This window comes from Geotrypetes seraphini, chromosome 18 (genome assembly GCF_902459505.1).
Source record: "Geotrypetes seraphini chromosome 18, aGeoSer1.1, whole genome shotgun sequence".
NCBI lineage: Eukaryota > Metazoa > Chordata > Amphibia > Gymnophiona > Dermophiidae > Geotrypetes > Geotrypetes seraphini.
Genome location: NC_047101.1, coordinates 23,134,199 through 23,152,243, shown reverse-complemented (window position 1 = coordinate 23,152,243; position 18,045 = coordinate 23,134,199). Strand labels below are relative to the sequence as shown.

Here is an 18,045-nt window from a genome sequence, read left to right as displayed (position 1 = left end):
TTCCCTCATGAGTGACCAGAGGCCACAATCTGCCTCTTTTCCTGATCATCCTGACCTCCTGCAGACATCTGGGAGACTCCTGAGGGTCCCTTGAAATATTCTCGCACTATGGTGCGGATGCCTTTAACAAGCGCTTTGCTTCCCCAAAGGTAGATTCCTTGGTGGCACAGGTCACCAAGCACACTTCTTTCCCCAGTGACGGGGGTGTAATCTTGAAGGATGTTCGGGACCGACAGGTAGATTTTGTCCTCAAGCATCTGTTTGATTTGTGACCAGCAGTCATCTGCGTCTGCCAGACTGCAATTTGGAGGTTCTTGATTTCAGTCATACAATGGTTCCTGCAAAGAAGCAGTTCTGACATCAGGCTGGTGTCTCCCCCCTCCCCCTCCTGCACATAGGGGGGCGATTGTCGGTTTTTCTGGTGTAATGGCAGGCCATTACCTCCGACCACTAGGTCTTGGAAGTTCTCAGGGATGGCTACAAACTGGAGTTTCTCTATCCTCTGACCAAGTATTTTCTGGATTCCCCAGTGGTCCACCCCAAGAAGGCGGTTAGGTGCAGGCCACAGTCCGCAGATTACTCAATATTTCGGCCATAGAACCCGTTCCAGAGCGAGACTCGGAACTGTGGGAGACTCGGGCTGTGGGAGATACTCAATATACTTAATTATTCTAAAGAAAGGTTCCAATGATTGGAGACTGATTCTGGACCTCAAGGCGGTCAATATGGGGCAGAAAGTGCCTCGTTTCCGCATGGGGAAGGTGTATTCAGTAATAGCATCGGTGGCGCCAGGGGAGTTTCTAGCCTCCCTGGATCTGACAGAGGTGTATCTTTTCCATTTTTCCGGACCACTGGAAGTATCTGAGGTTCTACATCTTGGGCAACATTTCCAGTTTGCAGTAATGTCCTTTGAGTTGAAAATGGACCTTCACCAAAGTGATGGTGGTGGTGGCGGCGGCCCATCTTCGCACCCTGGGTGTCCTGGTTCACCTGTATCTAGATGACTGGTTGATCAGAGCTCCCTCATAGTCCAAGGGGCGTCAAGCTTTTCATCAGGTGGTGCAGTTGCTGCTGCACCTGGGCTGGGTGATCAATTTCAGGAAGAGTCATCTCGAGCCGATGCAGGATCTGGAATACCTGGGAGTTCAATTTCACACGAGACAGAACAAAGTGTTCTTGCTGTCTTCTGTCAGGAGAAGCTTCGACAGATTCTCAGCGTTCTTCTGGCCACTCCAGTCACAACAGCATGGCAGTATCCAACTTCTGGGGACCATCGTGATAACAATCGATGTCATTCCTTGGGCCAGAGCCCATCTGTGTCCACTGTAGGATGCACTGCTTTCGTGCTGGACCCTCCAGCAGGACCCATTGCTTGCATCCCTGCCCTGGACGATTGTGGTATGGAAGAGTCTTGCATGATGGTTGTGACCCCTCTTGCTATCCATGGGCCTTCCATTCCAGATCTCGAATTCGGTGATTCTGTCTACAGATATGAATCTCAAAGGTTGGGGGGCGATGTGTATGACCATCCCTGTTCAGGGTCAGTGGGCGCCCTTGGAGCACAAGTGGTCCATCAATCACTTAGAGCTTTGGGCGGTTTGGCTGGCTCTTCTCCACTTCAAGAGTTATCTCCGTCATCGAGCTGTCCACATCTTCTCAGACAATGCCATTTATGCCAATGCCACTTATGCCAGACAATGCCATTTATATCAATTGGCGGGGGGGGCACAAGGAGTCACCTTTTGAGCATGGAGGCTCAGCTTCTCTTCTGGTGAGCAGAGAGACATCTTGTGGCGCTGTCAGTGGTGCACGTGGCAGGAGTGGACAACGTTCAAGCAGATTTTCTCAGTCATCAGACTCTGGATACCAGAGAGTGGTTTCTGTCTCAAAGAGCGTTTGATTGCATAGTAGATAAGTGGGGGCGTCTCACGTTCAAGCTCATGGCGACTGCAGCCAAGAAGAAATCCAATCGATTCTTCAGTCGCTGTTATGAGGCCTCTGGAGCAGGTGGCCCTTATGGATCTCACAATCAAGACAGTCTTCCTGGTGGCTGTTACCTCAGCCCGTAGGGTATCGGAGCTTCAGGCTCTTTCCTGCTGGGATCCTTTTCTGCGTATTGCAGATTCCAGTGTGATACTGTGCACTGTTCCTTCCTTTCTTCCCAAAGTGGTTTCCACTTTCCGTGTAATTCAGGAAGTCCGCCTTCCTGCTTTTGCTTCCTCTGGTTCGAGGAGCAGGACCGAGTGTTGCGGTCCTCGAATGTGTGCAGGATCTTGTTGCAGTACCTAGAGGTCACCAATGAGCTTTGCCTCTCTGACCACCTGCTTGTTCTGGCGGGTCCTGCCTGCAAGGGTAGGCCAGCCTCTAAGGCCACCATTTCCAGGTGGATCCGTATGGTCATTTCTGCGGTGCAGACTCATTCTACCAGAGGTGTTTTTTCCTCTTGGGTAGAGTCGTCGGCTTTTTCTCTGGACAAGATTTGTAGGGCTTCCTTGGATACGTTCACCAAATTTTACTGGATCGATATGGCGGCCAAGCAGGATGCAGCTTTTGGTGCTTCTGTTTTGGCAGCGGGCTCATCAGTCCCACCCTGAATTTTCAGGACTGCTCTGTTATGTCCCACTGGTCCTGGAATAAAGTGGGATTGTACAAGAATGACAGATTAGGTCCTTACATTTGCTAAATTTCTTTCTTGTAAATCTATACTTTATTCTGGGAACCCACCTTTGCTGATTCACTGATTGTCAGAAGAACATAAGAAGTTGCCTCTGCTGGGTCAGACCAGGGGGTCCATCGTGCCCAGCAGTCCGCTCCCACAGCGGCCCATCAGGTCCATGACCTGTAAGTGATCCTTTGTCTAAAAACCCTTTAATCCCCCATTTTTCTTCTATCTATACCAGTGGTTCCCAAACCTGTCCTGGGGGACCCCCAGCCAGTCAGGTTTTCAAGATATCCCTAATGAATATGCATGAGAGAGATTTGCATACCTGTCACTTCCATTATATGCAAATCTCTCTCATACATATTCATTAGGGATATCTTGAAAACCTGACTGGCTGGGGGTCCCCCAGGACAGGTTTGGGAACCACTGATCTATACCTTTTCATGGTCCTATCTCTACTTCTATCTAAATCTCTCAATCCCCGTATCCTTCAGGAACTTGTCCAATCCCTCTTTGAATCCCCTTAATGTACTCTGTCCTATCACATCCTCCGGAAGCGCATTCCAGGTGTCCACCACCTGAGTGAAAAAAAATTTCCTTGCATTGGTTCTAAACCTGTCCCCTTTCAGTTTCTCCGAGTGCCCCCTTGTTCTTGTAGTTCCCAATAGGCTGAAGAATCTGTCCCTTTCCACCTTCTCTATGCCCTTCATGATCTTGTCTCTATCATGTCTCCTCTGAGTCTTCGCTTCTCCAGGGTGAAGAGCCCCAGCCTTTCTAGCCTCTCTGCGTATGAGAGGTTTTCCATACCTTTTATCATTTTTGTCGCTCTTCTCTGAACCCTCTCAAGTATCTCCATGTCCTTCTTTAGGTACGACGACCAATATTGGACACAGTACTCCAGATGTGGTCGTACCATCGCGCGGTACAGCGGCATGATGACTTCCTTCGTTCTGGTTGTAATACCCTTCTTAATAATACCCAACATTCTGTTTGCTTTCTTTGAGGCTGCTGCGCATTGTGCTGTTGACTTCATTGTTGTGTCCACCAGCACACCCAAGTCCTTTTCAAGGTTACTTGTCTCTAGTACTAATCCCCCCATTTGGTAGCTGAACATTGGGGGGTTTTTTCCCTATATGCATGACCTTGCATTTCCCTACATTGAAGTTCATTTGCCATTTAATCGCCCACTCCTCCAGTTTGTTCAGGTCCCTTTGTAGGTCCTCACATTCTTCCACCATTCTAACCCTGCTACAGAGTTTAGTGTCATCCGCAAATTTTATAACTTCACACTTCGTCCCTATTTCCAGGTCATTTATAAATACATTGAACAGCAGCGGTCTGAGTGCCATCAGAATGGGTTTAGCACTTTGGGGGGGGGTCCCTAGTTTAGGTGCCCCCTTCTGACACTACAGGCACTGTTTTGTTGTTCAGGTTTATCCTGTTCTCTCGTTTTTCACTGTTGCATTTGTTGATATGAGCAGAATTGACTTATTTGTCGGGGATTGTCCCCATTCCCCTTTCTCTTGTTCTTATCCTCAACAGAAGTTCATGGCTGCTTTAAGACTAACTGATGTTCACAGGGACAGTGAAGAGGTAAGAGGGGGAGGGGTTTAAGCCTCTGAAGTTTGAGGCTTCCTACAAAATTCCTGGCAGGTGGAGGGAAACAACCCACTGGTCGTGGAATAAAGTGTGGATTTATAAGAAAGAAGATTAGCAAAGGTAAGAACCTGATCTTTTGTTCTAGGCGGGTTACAAGCAGCACCTTTCAATTATTCCGAAAACATCTGAAAACTTGGCTATTTTCAAAAATGTAAATCTCACTGCTCTCTTTATAATCACTAATTCTTATTATGTTTTGTTTGGGGTTTTTTTTCCTTATTTTAAAGTTCCTGTAAACCGTGCCGAGCTCTATCTTTATAGAGAGGATGCGGTATATAAAATTAAGGTTTAGTTTAGTTTAGCTTAATACTACATAGAGTTTGCATTGACTGTCATGGATCAGTTGTCATCTACCAGGGCTCCTATACAGAGTTCTGTAATCATGACCCTAAAATCCAGGCATTACGTATTCTCTCTGCCCACCCCATCCCCAAGGCTGTTAACACCTCTTCTCCAGCGTCCTTAGCTCCATCTGACCTAAGGGAGCAGAAGATCTAAGGTGAGAATGAATTCAAACACAGGTTCCCTCCAAATCGCAGTGTCTTTTTGAGCCAGTAAGGTTTTTAGGTCTCGTTAATTAGAAGTTTGGGAGAATGTGCATGGCATGGCTGTATTCTTCTCTTATCCCAGGACAAGCAGGCAGGTATTCTCACTAGTGGGTGATGTCATCCGACAGAGCCCCGATACGGACATCTTGCAAGCATGTCTTGCTTGAAGAAACTCAGAAGTTTCGAGATGCCCGCACCGCGCATGCGCCAGTGCCTTCCCGCCCGATGTACCGGGCGTGTCTCCTCAGTTCTTTTCTTTCCGCGGAGCTGAGAAGTTTCACTTCATTCTGCGCTGACTGAATTTCAGTAATTTGCCTTCTTTCTACCGCGTTTTTTTGTTTATTTGATTTATTTCAATTTTACTTTATATTTTCTAAAATCTTCTAGCATCGTGTTTTCACATATGCTGTTCTTTATTATAAATAATAATAATTATTCATTTCTTGAAAAAGAAAACTGACTGATGGCTTTAGAAGCAAGAAGGTAAGAGGAATTTGATGGGTACTTTTCTTGTCATAAACTTAAAGCATTCATTTTTTCCCAGCTTAGAAAAAGTGATAGCTTCCATTTCTTTTCCTCGGGGACAGTCAATCTTTGAGAGCCCAAACTAGTCTTTAAATGTAACGTTTCCTAAGTAGCTCCATAAATATTGTAATTGATGGGTAAATGTTTAGAAACCTTTTATGCATTTTGAACAAATGAAAGCAATCAAAGCATAGATAGGTAAGCAGTCTGACCCAGGTTGACTGGCACCTAGTGCTACACCCCAAGCTCGGCCTCTGTTTTCCATGCTTCCTGCCCCTGCTATTCCTGAAAGTGTTTCCTTCCTTTTTGACTTTAGCATCAAAGAGGGCAGTTTAAAAATTTGCTCCTACAGGCGGTTGGGCTTCATTTGATTTCACTGAGCAGTATTTCTAGTGGCATAGACTTCTCCTCTTCTCCTGCAGCAGATTCAGGAATGTTGCATGGCCACATTAAGAACAGTGTGTGGTTATGCATGCTGTACCTTAGAGGGAACACTGGTAGGGATAGTTGGCTCTTTTGTCAGCTGGGAGCAGAGGTAAGCAGAAAGAATCTTAAAATCTACAAGTTCTGAGTTACATACAAATCCAACTTAAAAACAGCTTTAACCTGGGGACTGCCTGTATTCAGTTTGTTCTGGAATGAAAATGTGTGCCCCAGAGTTAATGAAATTAGAGAAGTTGTTTCCCCTATTTAAAAGCAGTTATAAATTCAACTAGTGTTTAAGCCCGTTACATTAATGGGTGCTAGAATAGATGTCTGTCTGTCTTCCTTTCTTCCCCATCTATCTTTCTTTCTCTCTCCCTATCTTTTTTTTTCTTTCTTTCTGTCTATCTTTTTTCTTTCTCCCTGCCCCCTGTCTCTTTCGTCCTTTCTTTGTCTCTCTCCCTCCCGCTTTCTTTCTTTCTGTCTTTCTGTCTCTCTCCCTGCCCCGTCTATCTTTCTTTCTTTCTTTCTTTCTTTCTATCTTTCTGTCTCTCTCCCTGCCCCGGCTATCTTTCTTTCTTTCTTTCTATCTCCCTGCCCCATCTATCTTTTTTCTTTTTCTTTCTCTCTCCTTGCCCCATGTATCTTTTTTTTCTTTTTCTCTCTCTCCCTGCCCCCTATCTCTTTCTTCCTTTCTTTCTGTCTCTCTCCCTCCCAATGTCTTTCTTTCTGTCTCTCTCCCTGCCCAGACCCTCACTGAAGCCGTCTTCCACCTGTGCTAGCTAAGGGATCCCTTGCCCTTTCCTCAATCCAGCTGTAGCCTGCTGCCCGCACACACCTGCCCAGCTACACAACGGGCAAACGCATCCCGTCTCCCCTCCAGACCCCGTTCGCTCACCCTTGGTGCTGGATTGCCACCTGATGCTGCTCCGCAGGAAGCTCGTGAACTGCTGGGCCATGGCGAGCTGAACCGAGCCCCAACGCGCACTTCTGCACTCCTCCATGCTTTCACTTTCTCCGGGGCGGGCGGGTAAGGGCTCCTTTAGCCCTCTCACGCCAAGATGATGATGGCCCACCCCATCCGTGTACTCTCTCTCTCCTACCTGCCTATCTAACTCGTTCCCTGGACCCTCTTCTGCTATTCCCAGCCTTTTCTGCTCATCCCGGACTGCTGCCTCATCTTCAGTGCTGCCAGGAGCCCCTGAGGGATCGCTACAGAGCCGTGATTAAACTTCCTGCCTGCCCTGGGATCGCAACACCCCCCTCATGCTTCCATCCGGGGCGGTCCACCCTTCCCCCCCCTTGGTAGGCCCGGTCGTCACTGGATCCGGTCTCACAGCATCGCCGAGGGAGGGCAATGGTGAAACCAACGCAAGCAGAGCTCTACTGTGCATGCGGAGGCACGGATGAACAGAGTTTGAAGTGCGCATGCGCGCTAAGGATTTTATTATAGCAGATTGTATAGCTTCAATATTCAAAGACAGGACTTAGTAGATTGTTATATGGAATAAATCAAGCAGGCAATAGCATTTACTAGGCCTGATATGACACAAATCATCCTGTCAGTGTAGCTCAGTCTCTTCCCCCGCCACCTTCCTTTCCTCCCCATCCCTGCTGTAAGAATTTGCTTCCTGCTGCGAGCCTTTCTTGTGGCTAAACAGCCCCACCTAGTGCCAGCCACTGTAAACCGAGGATGCCCACTGGTGTAATGCAGCTGTCAGGCATGTTCCTTTGCCATGTGCTTTAAATTAGGGCTGTAGACAAGTCTTGCTGTTACATAAGAGAATTTGACATCCGCGTGTAAAATATTCTTTTTTGACTACAGTGCGACAAATAATGCAATGTACTTAAGTAAAAATGTATGTTTTATAATACTTAAGTAAAAGTGCACTGAAGAACACAATAAAAAATGTACTTAAGTGAAAGTGAAAAAGTTATTGCCTAATATACTTTTTGAGTAAAAAGTAAAAGTCGCCGGTTGGTGAGGTCTGGAAGGGGGTGTCGCTGGTTGTGGGGGGCTTCTAACAGGAAGGAGTGGGCATGCCTCCTGCTGGGGGACTTTTTTTTTTTTTTTGGGGGGGGGGGATATTTGGAGCCCCTGAATTTAAAGTCGTTCTTATCAATTCAGTCCTCTAGACCAGAAGAAGCATTAAATGCTCTCTGGAGTTCTGTCATAGGCACCATCTTTGTGACTACTTCTGTAAACTCCATCTTTGTGCATTAAAAAGGACTTGCATTGTATAACATATAGTAAAGCATGTTAGTACATAAGACACAGTTGCAGAACACCATAGTTAATCCAGCTCCTTAAATTCTTAAATGTTATAATGCTTCTGTATCGCTCCATGGTATAACCTCAACTGGAGTATTGCTTTCAGTTCTGGTCTCCTTATCTCAAGAAAGATGTAGCGGCACTAGGAAAGGTTTAAATAAGAGCAACCAAGATGATACAGGGGATGGAACTCTTCTCGTATGAGGAAAGACTAAAACGGTTAGGGCTCTTCAGCTTGGAAAAGAGACGGCCAAGGGGAGATATAATGGAAGTCTACAAAATCCTGAGTGGAGTAGAACAGGTACAAGTAGATCAATTTTTTACTCTGTCAAAAATTACTAAGGACAGTCAAAGTTACAGGGAAATACTTATAAAACCAAAAGGAGGAAATGTTTTTTCACTGAGAATAGTTAAGATCTGGAACGCGTTGCCAGAGGTTGTGGTAAGAGCGGTTAATGTAGCTGGTTTTAAAAAGGGTTTGGACAAGTTCCTGGAGGAAAAGTCCATAAACTGCTGTTGAGACATTCACGGGGGAAGCCACTGCTTGCCCTGGATCGGTAGCATGGAATGTTGCTAGTGTTTGAAATTCTAAAATCTTGTTATTCTCTGGGATTCTGGAATCTTGCTATTCTTTGAGATTTTGTATGGAATGTTGCTACACTTTGGATTTCTGCCAGGTACTAGTGACCTGGATTGGCTGCCGTGTGAACAGGCTACTGGGCTTGATGAACCATTGGTCTGACTCAGTAAGGCTATTTTTATGTTATGTTATTTCTTAAATGACCTCAATCCAATGACCTCAATCCAAAAAGAGTAATATAATTTTCAATAGGATCAACATTGAAATAAATTGATCATAAGTGTGACTGTTGGGCAGACTGGATGGGCCATTCAGGATAAAAATTTGTATTGAAAAATCTTGCAAATATTGGTATTAGATCCCTAGTTAGGATAAAAGTTAGAATCAAAACTTGTATAGCAAATAGTATCCCGTTAACCGTATGTTAACCTATAACCCATTCTGAGCTCGTCGAGGAGAATGGATAGAAAACTGACTAAATAAGTATCAAAAGCACAATAAATGCAGCTGTTTTATTGGAACAACCTTATTGCTCTGCAATTCAATCCACTTTACTTTTAGTAAAAATTAAATTTTGAAAATGACTGTCACTCATATGAGGGTGCTTGTGAGTCATTAAACCAGCACAGCTAAAAAGGGGTTCAACCGCACTGACGGGGATTGACTTGATCAGTCTCATTAAAATGTTCTTTCAAATATTACTGATATCTTTCGGCTGGGTCTGCAGATATTGGTCAAGAGAATCCCATGACTTCCTATCGCGAAGACCACTTCAGTACCATCCTTGTCAATAATTCATCATTTCCATCTCACTATCATCATGTTGTCCAGTTACAAAAGAGGCTTCGACAAAGTCGGAATCGTTCTTTGTTCTAACGATTTTTCATCGGATGGCAAATTGAATATCTTTGAGAACTGATGCAAGAATGTCAAATGAGAAAGTTGCACCAGAGACAGAAATTTAGCCCAACCCCAATGGAATCGAGCTTGTACCCGCTATAATCCATCCAACCCCACCAGTACTCTTAGGAGTCAACGATATTATTTAGCTATTCGCAGCCCTCTGTTTTCTCCCAACAGCTTCTGTGGTATTCATTAGTCAACCAATTCATGTTCCAAGCCTGTCTTCGGTTCCAACTGCCTATCCGGTCATTGCAAGTCTCATTCTAGCACTCCAGCTGCATCTCTCAGTACGTTTAAGCTTCGTTCTGGTGCTCCAATTGCCTCAGAGCATTCCAAGCCTTATTTCTGGAGTCGTCAGAGATTTTGACTACTCTCCATGGGAATCCTATGGCAACTTCTTCCATCCCCGTGGGAATCCCGTAGTGTCCATTCCCATGAGCGCTCTACATCAAATATATGGGAATCCTTCAGTTTCGGCCAGACAAACAAACTTCCCCTCTGGACAGTTACCCTAGTGTAAAATTTTCCATCAAATGTTGTGGTAGAGACATATACAGTATCTGTTCACCAATAATTAAAACCAGCTTCAGCTTCATCTCAACTTCAAAGTAACCCAACTCATCGCTATTCTGTTTTGGCAAGTCCACTGTTCTCATAGCCTATATTCATCGAACAGCAAAATTTAAAAATGATCCACTGTTTGTGTGGCGAGGTTTGCAATAGCAAAATCGCCGTTTTATTTGGTTTACTGAGGAATTCTTATTTACCTCTCCTTTCTGCTTTCACTTTTTACTGCAAGCATCAGATGTAACTGAGTAAAAGTAGTAAAAATTGATGAAATTATTACTTTGGTAAAAGTCACAAAATGTTCCCTGTACTTTTTTATAAGTAAAAGTAAGCAAACTTTACTTAAGAACATAAGAAATGCCTGCACCGGATCAGACCTGGGGGTCCATCTAATCTGGTGATCCACACATGCGGAGGCTCAGCCAGGCGTACCCTGGCGAATACCTTAGTCACTCATATCTCTCAATGTGTCCTGCAAGAAGATGTGTGTCCAATTTTCTCTTAAATCCTAGAATGGTGGTTTCCTCCACCATCTCTTCCGGGAGAGAGTTCCAGGCGTTCACCACTTGCTGTGTGAAGCAGATCTTTCTGACATTTGTCCTGGCCGTGTCCCCTCTCAGCTTCAGGCCATGACCTCTGGTCCGAGTCTGAGTCACATTTGCCAATGTGAATAACGCTGTTTCTTGCTCACCATCCTTTCCCCCTGCTGGTGAGTGAGCGTGCTCCATTTTGTCGATTCCTTTTAGTAATTTAAAAGTCTCTATCTGATCCCCTCTCAGTCTTCTCTTCTCAAGGGTGAATAATCCCAGTTTTAGCTCAATTTCTCCATACCTTTTACTAGCTTCGTCGCTCGCCTCTGCACCCTCTCCAGCAGTGTTATATCCTTCTTCAGGTATGGAGTACAGTTAAGTACAGTAACTAGTTATATCGACTTACATTTACACTGCAGATGTGTTAGGTGGCATGCAAAATCTTTGCCTGGCTTGGATTGGTTAAAGAGTTCTCATCTGTCAGAGACCCAATTAAGGCTATTGATTCAGGCAGTTGCTCTCTCTCACCCTGTTTACTATAATGTCTTGATGACGGGACTGTGCTTGTTGCACAGTACAGCAGCCAAGTTAATTTTGATGGGAATGGACAGTGCCTTATTTAGAGCATCTGGTGTATTTTTAATCCCAGGCATTGTTGTGTAGCTCTGAAAGCAGTCTACTGTACCCATCTCTGCAAGCTTTTAGGCTGATAATAGAAACATAGGAACATGAGGGCAGATAAAGGCCAAATGGCCCATCCAGTCTGCCCATCCGCAGCATCCCCTAAAAGATCCCACTTGCCTGTCCCAGGTTTTCTCGAATTCAGACAGTCTTTGCATCTGCCACCTTTTCCGGGAGCCTATTCCAAGCATCTACCACCCTTTCTATTAAAAAAAAGTATTTCCTTAGAGCCTATCACCTCTCAACCTCATTCTGTTCCCTCTCCCTCTAGTTTCCTTTCAACTGAAATAATATATGTCTTTTATGTACTGCCTCAATTAATTTGGGCCTGATTGCTTTAAGATTAGAAGATTCATACTTTTATTTCATACAAGCAAATGTGGATTAAAAACCTTCCCCCCCCCCCCCCCCCGTAAGCCGATGGGATCGTGAGATTTGCATTTGGTTAAGCCGTTTTCTTTGATTGGTCATGAGAGATTTTTTTTTTTTTTTTTACTGTAGTAATGTCGAGGGTTAAGCTGTCCATTATCCACTTAAGTGCCATATTCAACCCTTAACCGCCTAAGTGAAACCAGATAAAGATAGAACTGTGAACCATATGTGGTCCAATTTCTCTGGTTAACTTAAGGCAGTTGAGGTTTGAATATCGGCATTTAATCGCATAAGTGCCAACTCTGCCCCCAGACTTCCTAGAAAATAGACTGCTATGACTTTATTTATTTATTCAATTTTCTATCCCGTTCTCCCAGGAGAGCTCAGAACGGTTTACATGAATTTATTCAGGTACTCGAGCTTGTTTCCCTGTCTGTCCCGGTGGGCTCACAATCTGTCTAATGTACCTGGGACAATGGGGGATTAAGTGACTTGCCCAGGGTCACAAGGAGCAGCACAGGATTTGAACCCACAGGGTGCTGAGGCTGTAACTTTAACCACCGCGCCACACTAAAGCTGGCATTCAGCAGCACTAACTGGTGAAGTGACGCTGAATATCAGCAGATAGCCAGTTACAAGCTATTTAAATGACTTATTAAAAATTCATAATTTAGAATCATTAAATCAAGTCTTTTTTACATAACGTATACTTGAATTTATATATATATACACATACACTTAAGTGGATAATGGACAGCTTGCTACATAACCCCCGACATTACTACAGTAATAAATTCAAGTATATATGTGTGTATGTATATATATAAAAAAAACACCGGAGTTGCGAGACGGTCCCAGCTACTCCACCACCACAGATAAGTATTTATAATCTGTGTATAAGTTGATAGATAGCAGTGGAGTGAGACAGTGATCAGCTGGGATGGTCTCTTTAACAACTAGCTGTTTCTATACACTAGAGCAGGGGTGTCCAACCTGCGGCCCCGTGAAGTATTTTGTGCGGCCCCGATCAAGGGCAATGCGGTGTTTTCCTCTGCTGTCCTTGGGTGTTTACCGTCTTGCCGGCTCCCTGCTCTGTCTTGCTGCAGCGTTTGTGCATTTGTGCGACCCCCCAGAAACATTTTTTTCAGTCAATGCAGCCCAGGGAAGCTAAAAGGTTGGACACCCCTGCCCTAGAGTGTGTTTGGGTCTGAGCTTTTTACTTTCACCAATTTTTTTGTGTTATATACTTATATAAATTCAAGTATAAGTTATGTAAAAATGACTTGATTTAATGATTCTAAGTGATGAATTTTTAATAAGTTATTTATTGAATCACTTAATTACTAGAGTTTCTCATTAATTGTAAGCTATTTAATTGGCCACGAAGCCTCTCCTGCCTGGTTATTTCACTTTGAATATCATCCCTTAGGTCAGGGATCAGCAACCTGTGGCTCACAAGCCGCACATGGCTCTTCTCGCATGTGGCTGCAGCTCTCCAGAACCCGACCCTTTAATCTCCCATCCAACCCTACGTTCCCCCCTCCCTCCTCCTCCTGGGCCTACCGAAGTACCTGGTGGTCCAGCGGGGGTCTTTGTCAGTCTCATTCCTTCCTCCTCTCGGCTGCCTTCTAAAATAGCTGCTGCGGCATTTCCTGTAGTTCCGCCACAGGTCATGGCAGCCATTTTAGAAGGCATCCGCGAGGAGGCAGGGGAGAGAGAGCCCCGCTCCTGCTACAAAGAGCCTCACTGGACCACCAGGTACCTTGGTAGGCCCTGGGGGGAGTATGTGGGGTTGGGTGGAAGATTAAAGAGACAGGGTCTGGAGAGGGGAGAGAACCTTGGCGCAGGGACCTGCGAGGGGTTGGAGGGGAGAGAAGTACACCTTACGACTCTTTGTAAATCTTGGGTCAAACATTTTGGATAAATTGGCTCTTTGCTGTAAAAAGGTTGCCGACCCCTGCCCTAGATTTATATGTGCTTTATCAGATAGATATCAGTGAGAGATCTATGTACATATTGGAAGCGAGGGTTTAAACGTCAGAAGGAATAGCTCACGACCACACCATGGTAAAATGGATTTGCTACTTCTGCTCCTTATTATTTCTATTGAGCTACTGGACGCACGCAGCATTGTGCATTAAACACACATGAGATGGTCCCTGCTCGATAGAGCTTACATTCTAATTATGACACAGTACACAGGTAGATCAATATATGCTGTTTATGAAGGGGGATTTGCCCCTGTGAAAGCAGAATTATAGGCATTGAGGCCCTTTACTCACTCAAGTAGGCTGAAACACCCCAATTGCCTTTTCCCAATAGCCCCTCTCAATGCTTTACAATCTTTTTTTCCTTTTTTTTTGCATGTGCTTTTCTCACAGAGGTAGGAGTCCAGTGCCATCGTGAGGAAGAGGAGGCATGGTGACCATCTACACTTAAGACAGAAATGACTGCCAAGGAATGCAAAAAAAGAAATGAGCCAGACTTTCACATTTTATTTGGACAGAGACCTATTCTTGGGTTTTCTTTTTGTTGTGTTTTTGTTTTGGTTTTTTTGGTTTTTTATATGTTTCTCAATAATGCAACATTTAAATTAAGAAGATGGGGAGAAACTTGCTTTTGTTTTATTTTTACTTTTTTTCTTATGACTAATGCTTAGCAGCCCAGTGTCTGCACTTTTACTGAGCTGCCTCCACTGGCTTATGGAGAGGAGGAAGCAGGGATAAAAGCAGCCAGAGGAGGCGCTGTTCACATCTACAAAAAAAGGAAAGAAGGTCTTGACGGAGCAGCAGTGACCGCTCCAGCACAGAAAACTAATTCTAACAAAAAAAAAAAAAAAGTACAGTGACTAAAGAAATATGCATAAATATATATATTTTTAAGAGACTTCTGTACGTTCACTTTGTTCCTTACATAAAAAGGTTGATGGGGAATTTTTTTTTAAATTGGATTGTTTTTAAAATCTGTAGAAGTTAAGCGTGACTGTTAAAGTGTGTATTCTGATTCACAATCTCTTTTATGCACATTTTATCTTTCTTATGCTGCTGTAGAAGGCAACCTTGTGTTAATTTTTCTTTGAACTGGTGATAATAAAAAGTTTCATAGAAAAAGAGAGAATGCATGGTTGCATTGTTTTAGTGTAAAATTTAAAAAAAAAGGTGCTTTCTCTTTCAGAAGAAATGAAAATCTGGTGGGGGCTTCAAAGAATTGCAGGCTTGTTCTTATTTTAATTGCAAAGCAATTATTGTGGTATGCTAGTTCCTCCTGCACACAAGCACCAAGCTGCGAAGGACTTACAAGGACACCATTACAAGTGCACTGGTTTCTGTGGGCAGGCTTTGAGCACGGTAGGTTGCCAGTTCCATTCCTATCTCTGTACATTAAAAGGAGAAATTCATATTCCAAGGTAGTTTAAAATTTTGTGCAGGAAAAAGTAATTTCTCCCCCTGCCCCTTCCATACTGTGTTGGATACAAAGTGTGGTATTTCTCAGCCCTCTCCTTGCTAGTCAGGTTTCCACAATTCCCACAATGAGTATGCAGGCGATCCATTTCATTGTGGTGATCTCGAAACCCTGACTGGCTAGGTGTGCTTCCAGGAGAGAGCTGAGAAGCACCGACATAAATGGATGGGTCTGTGCTTACTGGGACAAAAGCCAAAAGTGAAAAATTGTGGTAGATTATGGTAGATAAACATAATGGCTTTTCCAGGGAGGTAGTGATAGGGATGGAGCCATCCTGGATGGGAGGATATGCAAATAAGGGCCAACATCCTGACCCTACACTTCTACCATAACCCTATACCCTTATTACTTCCAGCTAGCTGTAAGGTGTTTGTTGTAGTGGCTGCCTTCCTGTTTCCTGGTAGGCTTCTTCATCCCTCTGAAAAAGCTAACGTAATCTCTGCAGGATCTCACTGCCTTTGTTCATCTTTATTCCTGGGGTTTACTGACTGGTTTTGCCGCAGCTGCTTTTCTCCCTGCTCCCGTTGGGCCATTCTTTCTGGTGATCTGTCAACTTCATGGTATTGGTGTTGCTTCCACACCTCCCATGGACCCCCTAGCAGTTGGCTAGAAATAAACTTGCTCATATGTGGCTGCTAGGCCTACAGAAGCTCCATTCCCAACTAAACAGCTAAAAATCATGGACTGACCAATTGTATAACCATGGGTGCTGGTTGCAAATTGAATCAAGGATATTATTCAAACTTGAGTGCTTTTGTTATAAAACACTATATGGTTTAATTCCAACCTATATCTCTGAGCAATTTTTTCTTTGCAAACAGAAGACGTCTTGTTCATGAAATTGGAATTTTTTCTTTTCCCTCTGTAAAGGGTTGTTTATATAAGAGATTTTTCGGTAGAATTATGACTTACCAGGCTGCTCTTTGGGATAAGAGCTTTAGTAAGTTGTATTTCCAGTTCTTATTCCTATTTTAAACGTCAGAAAATTGTTTTAAAAACCTATCTTTTTAAGAAAAAATTTTAGCAACTGACTTGTTACATCCCTGCGTATGCGCAGTCTTCTTTATTTGTAAACCGCAGAACTGCGAGGGTGTAGTGGTATACGAGTACTGTTAAGACACTGCATGCCAGTGAGAAGGCACAGGGAAAGGACTTAGGTCATACCAGGAAGATGTGTGGGGTTAGCACAGTTGAGCGTGAAGATCGTATTGTATGTGTACAGCTCAACTATACACCTAGTAGCTACAGAAAGATATAGATAAGACAGGTTCACAATCTGCTTGATTCTAAAAATTTTGTGAAGCTATATCTTGACTGGGTAGTTAGAGCCCCCAATCTTCAAACTATTCCCTTTTAAACTGGCTTATTTCCAAAACCTTCTTTTAAGCCCACTGCAACTATTATGGACTTACAGGGTTTTGGAATGAGCACCTCAACTGGATTGTTGAAGGCTGGCTATTCGGCATCCACATTCCTAAAAAAACAATTGGGATAGCAGGATGACCCTAGGATGGCACCAGTAGTGCAGTGGATTGCAGTTGAGACTCAGATTTGCTAGCTAAATCTTTCATAAGGTTAACTATAGCTCTCAGCTATGATAGGAGAGTCCTGTTCACCAGGTTGAAATCTAGTAGGGCTGGGAAGACCAGGGAAACTTGGTCTGCCAGACTGATGATGGTCTAATGTCTGGCTTGAGGAAGATAGGCTCTTGCAGAGATCGTATCCAAATGGGCTCCAATGAATGTGAGGCCCCAATGAATGCATTGGAGTCACAGTGGACTTCTGGAAGCTGATAAGGAATCTTGAGTTTGTAAAGTTTGAACAGTGGTTTGAATGGTTATGAGTAAACGCTCTTTGGAGTATGCTACTAGAAGCCAGTCAACCAGGTAAGAAAACACGTGATGGTGTCTGCGTAGGTGCGCTGCTACTACCGCTATGCACTTTGTGAAAACTCATGGTGCTGATGAAAGGCCGAAGGGTAGAAACTTGAAGCAAAGGAAATGCCAGTGGGATGGATGAATCGGGATATGTGTGTACGCATTTTTGAGGTCTAGGACGGTTAACTAATCGTGTTGATTCTGTAATGGAAGAATTGCCGGAAAAGAAATCATTCTGAACTTTTCCTTTTTGAGGCAGACATTGAGTGGTCTGAGGTCGGAGACCTTGTGTCTTTTTTGGAGTGAGGAAGAAGTTAGAATAAAAAACCCTATTTGGTGATCAGGAACTTCCTCGATGGCATTGCTTTGTAAGAGGGAGGAATATCTCCGCTGCAAGCTGCAGAATGTGCTGAGGGCCCTTCAAAGGTAGGGGTGGTTCAGAAGGCAGAACATGGGTAAGGAAGTTGAGGAAATAACCATGCAAGATTATGTTGAGAACCCATTGGTCTGTGATGGCCTGCCAAGCTGAAATGGGTTAGCTGCTCTTCCACTAGCAAATGGTCAGAAACTAGGGGTAGGCTTAAGTGACGGTAGTTGCGGTGCTGAGGATTGCTTAAGGTCCCTTGGGCGCTATGTTTGGATAAAAAGAGAAGACTGGGGCCTTTGCAGATTGGAACTATTATAAGGAATAAATCTTCGATGAGGATAATACTGTTGAAAAAATTGTTGATGGTATGCTCTACGATAAGAGAAGGTAGAGGAAGGGCGACGACACTGTTGAGGTTGATCAAAAGGATATGCTGAAAGTTCCCTACTGGTTGAAGAATCTTTTTTAAGCCGGGACACTGTTGTTTGAACCTTTTCTCAAAATAGGCTGTCAGGGAGGTCCTCCCTAAGATCCAGTGCCCAAAGTCATGCTGAGCGTCTTAGCACCGTTCTAGACATCATATTATAAGCATCATAGCTAGTTTTAATTAAATGGTA

The 18,045-nt window shown here is 44.0% G+C and overlaps 1 protein-coding gene across 9 annotated transcripts in view; it reads left to right on the top strand.

The window, feature by feature from the left end:
* Positions 1-14,622, top strand: part of TCOF1 (treacle ribosome biogenesis factor 1) — a 145,603-nt gene extending 130,981 nt beyond the window's left edge. For all 9 annotated transcript variants that reach the window (XM_033927390.1, XM_033927393.1, XM_033927388.1 and 6 more), the window contains one exon: positions 14,104-14,622. In XM_033927390.1, the coding sequence (XP_033783281.1) occupies positions 14,104-14,109 (6 nt within the window). In that variant the 3' untranslated portion in view covers positions 14,110-14,622. The remainder of the gene's footprint in view (positions 1-14,103) is intronic.
* The last annotated feature ends 3,423 nt before the right edge of the window (positions 14,623-18,045 follow it).